Genomic DNA, 14355 nt, shown 5'->3' with positions numbered 1-14355 from the left:
GTCCAGAGCCTTTTTTCATCATCAGAAATGCATGCAAAGCGTTTTCCATGTATTCAAATGGACCTAGTACACCAGCGCAGTCAGTTCCAGGTTTTGCGTGAAGAAAAAAATGGTAGAACGTGCCGCATTATGCTCATGATGGGATCCATAGTGAATACAACCAGAAAAGACAGGTAATCTCAACACATACTGCTCTCTATGCTTCTGCTCTCCCTATTTCTCTCAAAATGTCTGAAATAGTTAATTGTTTACTGTTTTTCAGTGCATTCTGGAAATTTTGGAAGGTCTTCTGAGGTTACCTAAAAAATGCTTCTAAATGCAAACGCTCATAAATGCGCATAAAAGCGGTATGCAAATGCGGCTAAACAGACATTTTTTAATCAACGTTTTCCAGCAGTCAGTTTCCATCGTTCAGAAGTGTTTTCCAAATGTCCCGTGTACATGGAGCCTTAGATGTGTGTTCCTCTTTCTGTGGACACAGATTTTATCATGCTGGAAGTCCTTCTTTGGCAGAGTGTTCTCACTTCTCATTATGGTTCACTATTTTACGTTGCTCAGTCCCTACACTTCCCTCCACCTTTAGTGATGCTAGGTTAGCTGCACTGCTGAATCTTGTAACGCAAGCATTACACCATCATTTGCTGTAAATTACAAGCAGCATTGTTTCAGTGTACCAGGACCGCTATCATGTTTTTTTGCATCTGATCAGATAGAATTTGCAATTCCTATTTAATAAAATGTAGCTTAGAAATAAGACGTGCCTTGTAAACATTCCTACCTAACAATTTCCTTTGAGTCTGCTCTGCGTTCTGTAATGTTACAAAAGTTCCAGGATATAATTAGTGACAACTTCCTTTTTTCTCGTAAACCACAATCAAAACTACCATGCAAACTAAAAAAAAAAAAGTAAAACTTGTACTTGTTTCCCTATTTAATTAAAAGGCGTTCAGAAACATAATCACTTCATTTTCCAACATTCTTAGCTTATAACTGACAATGAGACCTAAGTTAAGTATGGAAAATCCCAATAATTAAATCTGAAGTTTCATTATTTACTTATATTTTGCCTTTCCTGGTTCCACCTTTAGCATAATTACATTTTTAAATAAAACCTGTTTTCATTACAAACCTTATTTTAGATATAGTGACCTCATTACTGGTTCTCTGTGCTCCTTTATACAATGTGGGCTAATCATGGCTGGTGCGCAGGACCTATAGGGCGCAGTACATAGCTTCTTGAAAACATCACAAAACCCTGACTCAATACTCCTCTCAAGAGTCCTCAGCCCTGATGAGAACAGTGGGCTTGCTCTTGGTAGGAATTCTGTAATTATCTTAAAAGCCTTAGTGCTACTAAACCCAGGACCCTGCATTCACTATATCCGGTCTCCCACAGTACTCAGAACACGGAAGTTAAATTATTTAGAAAATATAAACAGCTAAATACCTTTTCTCATCAGCAGTTAGAGCAATCTTGTGACTTCTATCAGTGTCCAACCGAGCACTGGTTAAAATGTGTAGGAGGAGTTTTCATTTTGGTCCAGGAGGATACAGGACCCCTGACCTCTGTCTGGACAGTGCTGATTGGCCCTGTGCTGATCACATTGCACTCTCCCAAGAAAAAAAAAACCTCTCTAGCAATAAACACAAAACTGAGCATGTGCAGAGTGACTCCACACAATATGTCTTAACAGAAGATAAGAGGGGAACACTGGAAGAAGGGGAGGATCAGAGAAGTCAGGATCAAAGTGTTTTGACACAATGCAGAGGATTAACCCCTTAGGTTACACAGTGAGTATATCAAGCATGCTTTACTGCATATACAGACTGATTTTACTGTTGTGGGTTTAGTAACTCTTCAATGGATGGATGTCAGTCTGGAAAAGTGGGCATTCCTGGGCAGATTTCATTTGCATACATACTGCCTGAGGTAACACGCATATTTGATGCTGAGCCTCCATGATTAAAAAACTGACACAAGAGATCACAATTTGAACTATTTATATACCACAGTGTAAGCTTTGAACTCAGCCTGGTTGCGAAGTCAGCTTGTCACACTATATAATGCACCATACTCTGCAAAAACAAGACAAAACCACCAATTTTTCGAATAGAAATCTATCTGAAACTATAAGTAAAGTATGTGAAGGCCTACCAAATATAGAGGGTTTCCTCTAGAACACCACAGAGTGAAGCTATATGTGACAGTCTAGTACAGAAGAATACAGTCCAGTGCATTGATTCTGCACACCTGCTGTAGGTAAGAATAGTAACACCTAGGTTATTAATAGAACCTTTTCAGAAGTCTGCTGAGTGAGATCTGGGGTAGCTGCTTCCATCTGAATAATTATGGTGACATATAGGTGAACTTTTTTCGGCATAGGCATTAGGGCCTTTCATTCCAGATTTTGGCACAGATATAGATTGATAGCTCTAGCAATGACAAAGTAAGCATAAATTCCAAAGGATTAAAGTGATACTAAACTCATGACACTAAATATACAATATTAGGTCTCCCACGGTACATAAAACATGGTAACGCATCTTACTTTAGTAAAGTAAAACCGCAAAATACCTTTTCTTGGCAGCGGTATACAACAGTCATGTGACTAGCTTCTGTGTCCGGCCAAGTGCTGGTTCAGCTTCTAGGGGGAGTTTTCATTCTTCTTCAAGTTTCCTCCATGCAGAGGCTACGTGACCCATGACTCTCTGTCTGGACAGCGCTGATTGGTTGTGTGCCGATCACTTGCACCCTCCACTAAAGCCTGTGTCCACATGCTTTTATAGGAGACATTGCCTCCATCATTTAAGATGTGACATCCTACCCACTGTGTACTTTTTAAGTTATTGGGCAATTGGGCATGGAGGAAGAGGGAGGAACTGGGCTGTCATTTAGGGTCTGTATACATGAACTAATGTGTGATGTCCATGTCATGTGACCTGAATATCTCCAATCATAGAGGGAATGTTTTCTCTAGCAATACACACAAAACAGAGCATGTGCAGACTTACCACTGCTGCTCCATACAAACGGCAGATGGATTGGGGACAGTATAAGAAGAGGAGGATCAGAGAATCAGCCTTTTTACACACTGCGGAGGATTAACTCCTTAGGTTCCACAGCGAGTATAACATGGCTGCTTTACTGCATTAGCAGACTAATTTTAGTATAGTGGGTTTAGTAACACTTTAAAGTGTTACTAAACCCAGTACCCTGCATTCACTATATCTGGTCTCCAACAGTACACAGAACATGGAAATGCAATTATTTTAGTAAATATAGTTGCATAGTTGAAAAAAGACAAAAGTCCATCCAGTTCAACCATTAAAAAAAAAAAAAAAATTATAATCCTATACCCACAGTTGGTCCAGAAGAAGGCAAAAAAACACAGCAAAGCATGATCTAAATTGCTCCTGCAGGGGAAACAAATTCCTTCCTGATCCCCCGAGAGGCAATCGGATATTCCCTGGATCAACTTTACCTATAAATGTTAGTATCCAGTTACAGTGGGGATCGAAAGTTTGGGCACCCCAGCTAAAAATTTGTATTAATGTGCATAAAGAAGCCAAGGAAAGATGGAAAAATCTCCAAAAGGAATCAAATTACAGATTAGACATTCTTATAATATGTCAACAAAAGTTAGATTTTATTTCCATCATTCACATTTTCAAAGTTACAGAAAACAAAAAAATGGCATCTGCAAAAGTTTGGGCACCCTGCAGAATTTATAGCATGCACTGCCCCTTTTGCCAAGCTGAGACCTGCCAGTGTCATGGATTGTTCTCAATCATCGTCTGGGAAGACCAGGTGATGTCAAGCTCAAAGGTTTTAAATGCCCAGACTCATCTGACCTTGCCCCAACAATCAGCACCATGGGTTCTTCTAAGCAGTTGTCTAGAAAACTGAAACTGAAAATAGTTGACGCTCACAAAGCTGGAGAAGGCTATAAGAAGATGGCAAAGCGTTTTTAGATGTCAATATCCTCTGTTCGGAATGTAATTAAGAAATGGCAGTCATCAGGAACAGTGGAAGTTAAAGCAAGATCTGGAAGACCAAGAAAAATATCAGACAGAACAGCTCGCAGGATTGTGAGAAAAACAATTCAAAACCCACGTTTGACTGCACGATCCCTCCAGAAAGATCTGGCAGACACTGGAGTTGTGGTACACTATTCCACTATAAAGAGATACTTGTACAAATATGGTCTTCATGGAAGAGTCATCAGAAGAAAACCTCTTCTACGTCCTCACCACAAAAATCATCGTTTGAACTTTGCAAATGAACATAAAGACAAGCCTGATGCATTTTGGAAACAAGTTCTGTGGACCGATGAGGTTAAAATTTAACTTTTTGGCTGGAATGAGCAAAGGTACGCTTGGAGAAGAAGGGGCACAGAATTTAATGAAAAGAACTTCTGTCCAACTGTTAAGCATGGGGTTGGATCAATCATGCTTTGGGGTTGTGTTGCAGCCAGTGGCACAAGGAACATCTCACGAGTAGAAGGAAAAATGGATTCAATGAAATTTCAGCAAATTTTGGATGGTAACTTGATGCAATCTGTGAAAAAGCTGAAGTTAAAGAGAGGATGGCTTCTACAAATGGATAATGATCCTAAACACACCTCAAAATCCACGGGGGATTACATCAAGAGGCATAAACTGAAGGTTTTGCCATGGCCTTCACAATCTCCTGACCTCTACATAATTGAAAATCTATGGATAGACCTTAAAAGAGCAGTGGGTGACAGACAGCCCAGAAATCTCAAAGAACTGGAAGATTTTTGTAAGGAAGAATGGGCAAAGATACCTCAAACAAGAATTGAAAGACTCTTGGCTGGCTACAAAAAGCGTTTACAAGCTGTGATACTTGCCAAAGGGGGCAGTACAAGATATTAACTCTGCAGGGTGCCCAAACTTTTGCAGACGCCATTTTTTTGTTTTCTGTTATTTTGAAAGTGTAAATGATGGAAATAAAATCTAACTTTTGTTGACATATTATAAGAATGTCTAATCTGTAATGTGATGCCTTTTGGAGATTTTTCCATCTTTCCTTGGATTCTTTATGCACATTAATACAAATTTTTAGCTGGGGTGCCCAAACTTTCGATCCCCACTGTATATTCTGTGTATCTAAGAAAGAATCCAGGCCTTTTTTTGAAGCAATCCACTGAGCTGGCCAGAACCAACTCTTGAGGGAGTCTATTGCACATGTTCACAGCTCTCACTGTGAAGAAACCTTTCCGTGTTTGGAGATTAAATTTCTTTTCCTCCAGATGTAAAGAGTGCCCCCTTGTCCTCCGTGATGACCTCAGGATGAATAACTCTACACCGAGTTCACTATATGAACCACTGATGTATTTATACATGTTGATCATATCCCCCTTAATCTCCTCTTCTCAAGAGAGAATACATTCAGTTCCTCTAATCTTTCCTCATAGCTGATCTCCTCCATGCCTCTTATCAGTTTGGTTGCCCTTCTCTGTACTTTCTCCAGTTCCCCAATGTTTTTTTGTGAATTGGTGCCCCAAAAAAATATAAATGGCTTTATACTTTTTCTCATCAGCAGTATATAGCAGCTTTGTGACGTCTATCAGTGTCCAGCAAAGCATTTTTTTACAGCTTGTAGAAGGAGTTTTCATTCTCATGTAGGAGGATGCAGGACCTCTGACCTCTGTCTGGACAGTGCTGATTGGCCCCGAACTGATCACATGCACTCTCCCAAGAAGAGAAAACCCCTCTAACAATACACACCAAACTGAGCATGTGCAGCTTTCCCCCAAGGCTCTGTTCTATCAGCAGATGGATTGGGGACTGTGGAAGAAGAGGAGGATCAGAGAAGACAGGATCAAACAGCCTTTTTAGACAATGCAGTGGATTAACCCCTAGGTTCCACAGTGAGTATAACAAGCATGCTTTACTGCATATACAGACTGATTTTACTGTTGTGGGTTTAGTAACACTTTAATTAATAAGGAGTAAACTAGATTAGTGTTGGGGCTTTAGTTGCCCCCACTAGGCTAGATTGCTGTGACAGCAGTATCACAGGTTGGCATGACATGGAGCAGACTGTAACACCCACTCCCTTTGAGTGACATTTGTGCCTGTATACAATTGGAATGACAGGCAGGTTCTTTCCTCCTCTATCATTGCCCAATTTGCCTCTGTCAGACCTGCGCAGACTACATCTCTTTCAGAGCCCCTTCACAACAGAATGCACCTGCCTTTTTATTTTTTTGTGTTGAAAACCATAAAGAATTACCACCATCTTTGTGCCAGAAGTCATCATACTCCTGAAATACACACATGTAATAACTACATTTGACCTACCTATTAAACACTCTTCTCCTTGCTGCCTCCATCCAGAACAACATGTAAAGCTTGAAGACCTGTATATAAAACAGCAAGAAAAAGACATTTAACTTAATAATTAAACAATAGAAAATAGAAACAAAATACACCATATTTCTAGTTTTCACTGAAAAAAAATGAACCTTGAAACATATAAATATAATGATGCTAGGAAAGAAAAAAGCTACAATGGATTAAAAATGAGTGGGCATGGGTTTTTATTATATTCCTTGACTAGCAACTGTACAATCTATAAAGCTAGACATATTATTCCTTACCGCGCGTTATCAGGCTGACAGGTTGCAGGAAGGGGTCAGGACTTTATGATGCCCCAAGCTTCTCATTTTGGTCATGAATTACATTATTTTTAAAATATATTTTAAATGTCAAATAATGATGATGGTGAGTATGATCTATTCAACCTTTCACCCCTTCACATTACTTTCTGTTTTTCAAAGAAGCATATTATTGCTAGCGGTATTTATTTTGCTCTCCTTACCTTCCCAACCATGCATACGTATAAATAAGAGAAAATCAATTTGAATAAAATACAATTTTACTTAACGTGTTACTAAACCCAGGACCGTGCATTCACTATATCTGGTCTCCCACAGTACACAGGACATTGGAAATGCAACTATTTTAGTAAATATAAACTGCTAAATACCTTTTCTCATCTGCAGTATATAGCAGTCTTGTGACTTCTATCAGTGTCCAGCTGAGCACTGGTTATAGCTTGTATGAGGAGTTTTCATTCTCCTCTGACTGTCCTATGAGGCTGCATGACCCCTGACCCTCTGTTTGGACAGTGATGATTAGCCCTGTGCTGAACACACGCAAAAAAAAACCCTCTCTAGCAATACACACCAAACAGAGCATGTTCAGACTTGCCACCACTGCTCTGTACGATCGGCAGATGGATTAGTGACAGTAGAAAAAGGGGAGGATCAGAGAAGACAGGATCAAACAGCCTTTTTACACAATGCAGAGGTTTAACCCCTTAGGTTCCACAGAGAGTATAACAAGCATGCTTTACTGCATATAAGACTGATTTTACTGTTGTGGGTTTAGTAACACTTTAACTCAAGTTCAAATAAAATAAAAAGGACCCCACTCCAACATAATGTCATCACTGGAAATATGTGTTCTTTAAATATTACAGTAGTTACATCACTAATTTTGTTTCATATAAAGTGTAACTATGGTCAAAATCAAACATTTATCAAAACGTTTTGTTATTTGTTTATCCTGTCAGTACACCCATTAGCAGTCCAATAACAAGCCAAGCTGTCCAGCAAAAGTTAAAGGGTCTGGAAAACCCATATTACATATGGTTTATGTATTGCAGCTTACCAGTTCTTAGATGTGATGGCTGTTTTAGTTTTCTCTTTCTTTACTCTTTCCATTTATTTCACCTGGTGATTAAGCCAGTAACAGACTTCCTACCTTAGGCTGCATTTCCACTTTCACGTTGTGGGAACATGAATCCCTTGTTGTGATTTTGTTGAGCAATTTGCATGCGATTTTGAGTACCCCATTCATGGGCTGCCCTTATATGCAACCATATTGTTAAATGGTTTATCTCAACCCTCTAACTTCTACTTTGTCTGGACAACTTGGTTTGACAGAATCACCAGATAAAAATAAAGGAAAAAAGCCTAAAAAAAAGAAATTCAATGCAGCCATATTATCTAAGAATTTGTGAGTTGCAATTCAATAATTTTTTTTGTTTTTGCATTTAATATGGCTTAACCAGTTCACAACCGTTCTATAGCAGATGTACTGCTACAAGGCGGCGGGCGCTCTGTGCAAAATCACGTGTGTGTATATATATATATATGTGATTTTGCACTTCCTGGTTGAGGAGACGTGCATACTCCTAGAACACTGCTTCGGCTGTGATTAGTTACAGCAGAAACTGATCAGTGTGTACCGGGCAATGGATGACCGCTGTTTTATAGCAGAAAGTTAAAAAAACATTTTTTTTTTCAAAATTATTGCTAATTTTTTGTTTATAGCACAAAAAATGAAAAACCCCAAATATCACCAAAAAACCTCTATATGTGGGGGAAAAAATGACATAATTTTCATTTATATACAGTTATACAGTGTTGCATGACCGTACAATTGTCAGTTAAAATAACGCAGCGCCGTATAGGAAAAAATGGCCTAGTCATGAATGGGGTAAATCTTCTAGAGCTCAAGTGGTTAAAACTTTTCTTTTAATTGTTTTATATGTTTTCAATACTGGACACTATCAGTCCCTTCCTGCCCAGGCCAATTTCTATCTTTCAGCGCTGTCGCACTTTGAATGACAATTGCACTGTCATGCAACACTGTACCCATGTGAAATTTTTATCTTTTTTTTCAGTTTTTTAATTTTTGCTAAACAAACGTTTTCTTAGTTTCTGTTATAAAATAGTAAGTTTTATTCTTCACTGATGTGCACTGCTGAGGCTGTACTGATGGGTACTAATAGGCTGCACTGATGGGTACTGATGAGGATGCACTGATGTGCACTGCTGAGGCTGCACTGAAGGGTACTAATGAGGATGCACTGATGTGCACTGCTGAGGCTGCACTGATGGGTACTGATGAGGATGCACTGATGTGCACTGCTGAGGCAGCACTGAAGGGTACTGATGAGGATGCACTGATGTACACTGCTGAGGCTGCACTGATGGGTACTGATGAGGATGCACTGATGTGCACTGCTGCGGCTGCACTGATGGGCACTGATTAGGCGGCACTGATAAGCTGCACTGATGGACACTAATAAGCTGTACTATTTGACATTGATTGACCTGCACTGATCATCAGGGCACTGATGATCAGTGCCCTGATTATTAGTGTAAATTTTGCTGTCAGGATAGCCAGTTATCGGCCTTCCTTTCCTCACACAGTGACTGCGTGCAAGGAAAGGAAATACTGACAACTGGTATTTGTTCACATGTGATCAGCTGTGATTGGACACAGCTGATCACATGGTAAAGGGCCCCTGTAATTGTCCTTTTACCTCGAGTTGTGATTGGCGGTGGCCAAAAGGCATAGCAATTACAGAGCACGCCCAATGCACGCCCCTGGGGTGCACATTGGGGCAAGGTTCTGGGATATAGATGCCCTCCCAGAACTAAAGGACCGCGCTTTCAGCGCAGTCAGCAAGTGGTTACGATGTTAGCTGGAGATCAGCTCACATACTGTAGCTGGAGATTTAAACAGCATTCCTATCTGAGACTTCCTGTCCACAGTGCTTTGTGATCTCATTGAACAACAAATGGTGTTGCCACCCTATTACAGGAAGTGAGTCTGAGTGACAGACTGCATCATATATGTAATTTTTGCCCATAGTCAGACAACAAACTCCCTCTAAACTCTGGTCTTTTCTTTTTATAAAGACAGAATGCTAGGGTTGTATTTCTTGGCTGTATTTTGCAGACATAAGTGAACTTTGTCTTAGTATCCTTAGTATCCACTGTTTCACATCAGTTGAGCAAGTTCTCATGTGCCCATTCCATTGCAGACTGCTAACTAAACACTGTAGAACAGAAAATATATATATAGTCCTGTAATAAAAGAGATACCGCCATGAGAACCAGCTGAAAAAATGTGCAGGATTATTGAATAGGGCAGAGCAAAGATCGATGGAAGTGTGGAGACTGTGGAAACTCAGGACCACAAAGCAGATGTCAAATTACTGTAGTCAGGTCTGTTGAGAGGTAGTTTCCAATAGGTGGCTATAGAACAATGCACAGTGCAGGGTCCTTAGCACTGCTTTACTAAACAGGAGTTTCTATCCTGTAACAGTGCCAGCAAATAAAAGAACAATTATACAGAGGTGTCACTAGTAGAGATGGGCAGGATAGCACCAGTGCTATATTTATCAGAAAACAGTCTTTCAAGAACGACAAGCCCATATGGAAGAAAAATATATTTGGAAATATATTTTAAAAAATATTCTTCCCAAATATATTGACATATATTTGAAATGCTACATTTTGCATATTCAATATATTTCAAAATACTGCATGTTGAAATGCGTTTTATTACAAAATATATGAAAAATATTTAAAAAAATACATTTCAAATATACTGTATGGCTTTAAAAATACAAATCTACATTTTTGGAATGCATTTACAAATATATGTAAAAATATATGTTAAAATGACTTTTTTATATGTTAAAAAAAATCTGAAGAATATATTTTTTTAAATGTATTCTTCAGATTTTTTTAGCATATAACAACATGCAGTATATATATATATATATATATATATATACACAGGTGAAACTCAAAAAATTAGAATATCGTGCAAAAGTTCATTTATTTCAGTAATGCAACTTAAAAGGTGAAACTAATATATGAGATAGACTCATTATATGCAAAGCAAGATAGTTCAAACCGTGATTTGTCATAATTGTGATGATTATGGCTTACAGCTCATGAAAACCCCAAATCCACATTCTCAGAAAATTAGAATATTGCGAAAAGGTGCAATATTCTAGGCTCAAAGGGTCCCACTCTAATCAGCTAATTAAGCCATAACACCTGCAAAGGGCTCCTGAGCCTTTAAATGGTCTCTCAGTCTGGTTCAGTAGGAATCACAATCATGGGAAAGACTGCTGACCTGACAGTTGTGCAGAAAACCATTATTGATGCCCTCCATAAGGTGGGAAAGCCTCAAAAGGTAATTGCAAAAGAAGTTGAATGTTCCCAAAGTGCTGTATCAAAGCACATTAATAGAAAGCTATGTGGAAGGGAAAAGTGTGGAAGAAAAAGGTGCACAAGCAGCAGGGATGACTGCAGCCTGGAGAGGATTGTCAGGAAAAGGCCATTCAAAAGTGTTGGGGACTTTCACAAGGAGTGGACTGAGGCTGGAGTCAGTGCATCAAGAGCCACCACACACAGACGGATCCTGGACATGGGCTTCAAATGTCGTATTCCTCTTGTCAAACCGCTCCTGAACAACACAGAACGTCAGAGGCGTCTTACCTGGGCTAAAGAAAAACAGTCCTGGTCTGTTGCTCAGTGGTCCAAAGTCCTCTTTTCTGATGAGAGCAACTTTTGCAGCTCATTTGGAAACCAAGGACCCAGAGTATGGAGGAAGAATGGAGAGGCACACACTGCAAGATGCTTGAAGTCCAGTGTGACGTTTCCAGTCTGTGTTGATTTGGGGAGCCATGTCATCTGCTGGTGTTGGTCCACTGTGCTTCATTAAGTCCAGGGTCAACGAAGCCGTCTACCAGGAGATTTTGGAGCACTTCATGCTTCCTTCCGTAGACGAGCTTTATGGGGATGCTGACTTCATTTTCCAGCAAGACCTGGCACCTGCCCACACTGCCAAAAGCACCAAAACCTTGTTAAATGACCGTGGGATTACTGTGCTTGATTGGCCAGCAAACTCGCTTGACCTGAACTCCATAGAGAATCTTTGGGGCATTGCCAAGAGAAAGAGGAGAGACATGAGACCGAACAATGCAGAAGAGCTGAAGGCCGCTATTGAAGCATCCTGGTCTTCCATAACACCTCAGCAGTGCCACAGGCTGATAACTTCCATGCCACGCCGCATTGAGGCAGTAATTACTGCAAAAGGAGCCCAAACCAAGTACTGAGTACATATGCATGCTTATACTTTTCAGAGGTCTGATATTGTTCTATATACAATCCTTGTTTTATTGATTGCATGTAATATTCTAATTTTCTGAGATTGTGGATTTGGGGTTTTCTTGAGCTGTAAGCCATAATCATCACAATTATGACAAATCACGGCTTGAACTATCTTCCTTTGCATAAAATGAGTCTCTCATATATTAGTTTCACCTTTTAAGTTGCACTACTGAAATAAATGAACTTTTGCACGATATTCTAATTTTTCGAGTTTCACCTGTATATATATATATATATATATATATAGTGAATGTATATATTGAATATGGCCAAAATTGTAGCATTTCAAATATATGTCAATATATTTGGGAAGAATATTTTTAAAATATATTTCAAATATATTTTTCTTCCATGTGGGAGGCTTTATTTCAGCCTAGAGATAGTAAGCAACCTCTTCTGATGCTTCAGCTTTTGGTTCTTGAGCTGTTAGCTCAGTATGTAACGCAGACAGCATATTGCAAATACAGCAGGTTATGCTGTATGACTTTCAAAGTTTGAAACTTTGTTACAGTGGGGCAAAAAAGTATTTAGTCAGCCACCAATTGTGCAAGTTCTCGACACTGCGTTACCTGCACCATGGATGTGAGTATGTGACAGTCACCACACTCAGCTCCCAGAAGACTGACAGTTGAATGATCAGTGGTCATGTGACTGCACAGTTCTCAAGCTTAGAGCTGGCGGGGGACAGCTGCAGCATCAAACGGATGCTGCAGCATGGATGTGAATATATAACAGTCACCACACTCAGCTCCCAGAAGACTGACAGTTGAATGATCAGTGGTCATGTGACTATCCGGTTCCCGGGCTTAGAGCTGGCGGGGGATAGGTGCAGCATCAGACACATGCTGCAGCATGGACGTAAGTATGTGACAGTCACCACACTCAGCTCCCAGAAGGCTGAGAGTTGAATGATCAGTGATCATGTGACTATCCAGTTCTCGGCTTAGAGCTGGCGGGGGACAGTTGCAGCATCAGACATATGCTGCAGCATGGACGTAAGTATGTGACAGTCACCACACTCAGCTCCCAGAAGGCTGAGAGTTGAATGATCAGTGGTCACGTGAATGCTCAGTTCTCGAGCTTAGAGCTGGAGGGGGACAGCTGCAGCATCAGGAAGATGCTGCAGCATGGAGTTGAGTATGTGACAGTCACAATGCTCAGCTCCCAGAAGGCCGAGAGTTGAATGATAAGTGGTCATGTGACTGCTCAGTTATTGGGCTTAGAGCTGGCGCGGGACAGATGCTGCGGCATGGAATTGAGTATGTGACAGTCACTACACTCAGCTCCCAGAAGGCCGAGAGTTGAATGATAAGTGGTCATGTGACTGCTCAGTTATTGGGCTTAGAGCTGGCGCGGGACAGATGCTGCGGCATGGAATTGAGTATGTGACAGTCACTACACTCAGCTCCCAGAAGGCCGAGAGTTGAATGATCAGTGATCATGTCAATGCTCAGTTATTGGGCTTAGGGCTGGCGCGGGACAGCTGCAGCATCAGACAGATGCTGCAGCATGGAGTTGAGTATGTGTGTTTTTATACACTCCATATATCTCCTTTAATGACAAAATGTAATACACATCTTACATTCTTAGACTGTCTACCTATCAAAAAGTAAGTACATATGGAAAAAATAATTTACAACTTGGTTATTAGCCAAGCTGCCACAGGCTAAGGAAACGTGTGTGTGTCTGGGGTTGGGGAGCTCACGCAGCTCAGAGGAATGGAAAATGGAATATGTAGTATCATGATAGAAAAGAAATGTAAAATGGTGCCAATAAGTCATTAGAACACATGTATTTTTTTCTAGGCAGTGGCTGAGACCCTGATAATCTGTAAAACATACATTTTCCTTTTTATTCATGTTAATTAAGAGTACCCAGTAGATTTCTTGCAATAAAAAGAAAAAAAGCAAACAATAAAATATAATATGTAGCAGCTCTTGTAACATGTTCTTTCATTCTTCACTGCTTTTATTGCAAGGCAAAGCCAGATGGGTGGATTATATGAAACAACATATCCAGAAGCAGCAAAGACCGCTTTCAGTACAATTAATGATACACAGCAGTGAGTGTGGTGTTCTCTTCCCCTTTCTCTATGTAAAGCCCTATAGCAATAACCTAAGCATTTAAAGTGCACTGGTCTGCCATTTTAAACAAATAAAACGAAAGGCGCTACAAGGCACTTTTTAGTCACCAGAAACTATTCTCTATGAAAATCTCTGATATAGATTTGACAGTATTACTAGAGGAAAAACTTTCCTGACTTCTGGGCTAAGCCATGCCCAAATGATATTCCCCAGACCAGAGAAAGCAATTGAGTGGTCATCAAAGGGCACTCTTAATG

The 14355-nt window shown here is 40.0% G+C and overlaps 1 protein-coding gene across 1 annotated transcript in view; it reads right to left on the bottom strand.

The window, feature by feature from the left end:
* SCARF2 (scavenger receptor class F member 2) overlaps positions 1–14355 on the bottom strand; it is a 328350-nt gene that overhangs the window by 190023 nt on the left and 123972 nt on the right. Inside the window, exon 2 of the mRNA XM_089686660.1 lies at positions 6328–6386. Coding sequence (XP_089542786.1) covers positions 6328–6386 — 59 coding nt within the window. The remainder of the gene's footprint in view (positions 1–6327; positions 6387–14355) is intronic.

Source organism: Staurois parvus, unplaced genomic scaffold (genome assembly GCF_062004578.1).
Source record: "Staurois parvus isolate SC_StPar_1 unplaced genomic scaffold, SC_StPar_1.0 ptg000404l, whole genome shotgun sequence".
In the NCBI taxonomy this organism is placed as follows: Eukaryota; Metazoa; Chordata; class Amphibia; order Anura; family Ranidae; genus Staurois; species Staurois parvus.
The sequence above is the reverse complement of the archived record's forward strand: the minus strand, read 5'-3'. Positions and strand labels throughout refer to the sequence as shown.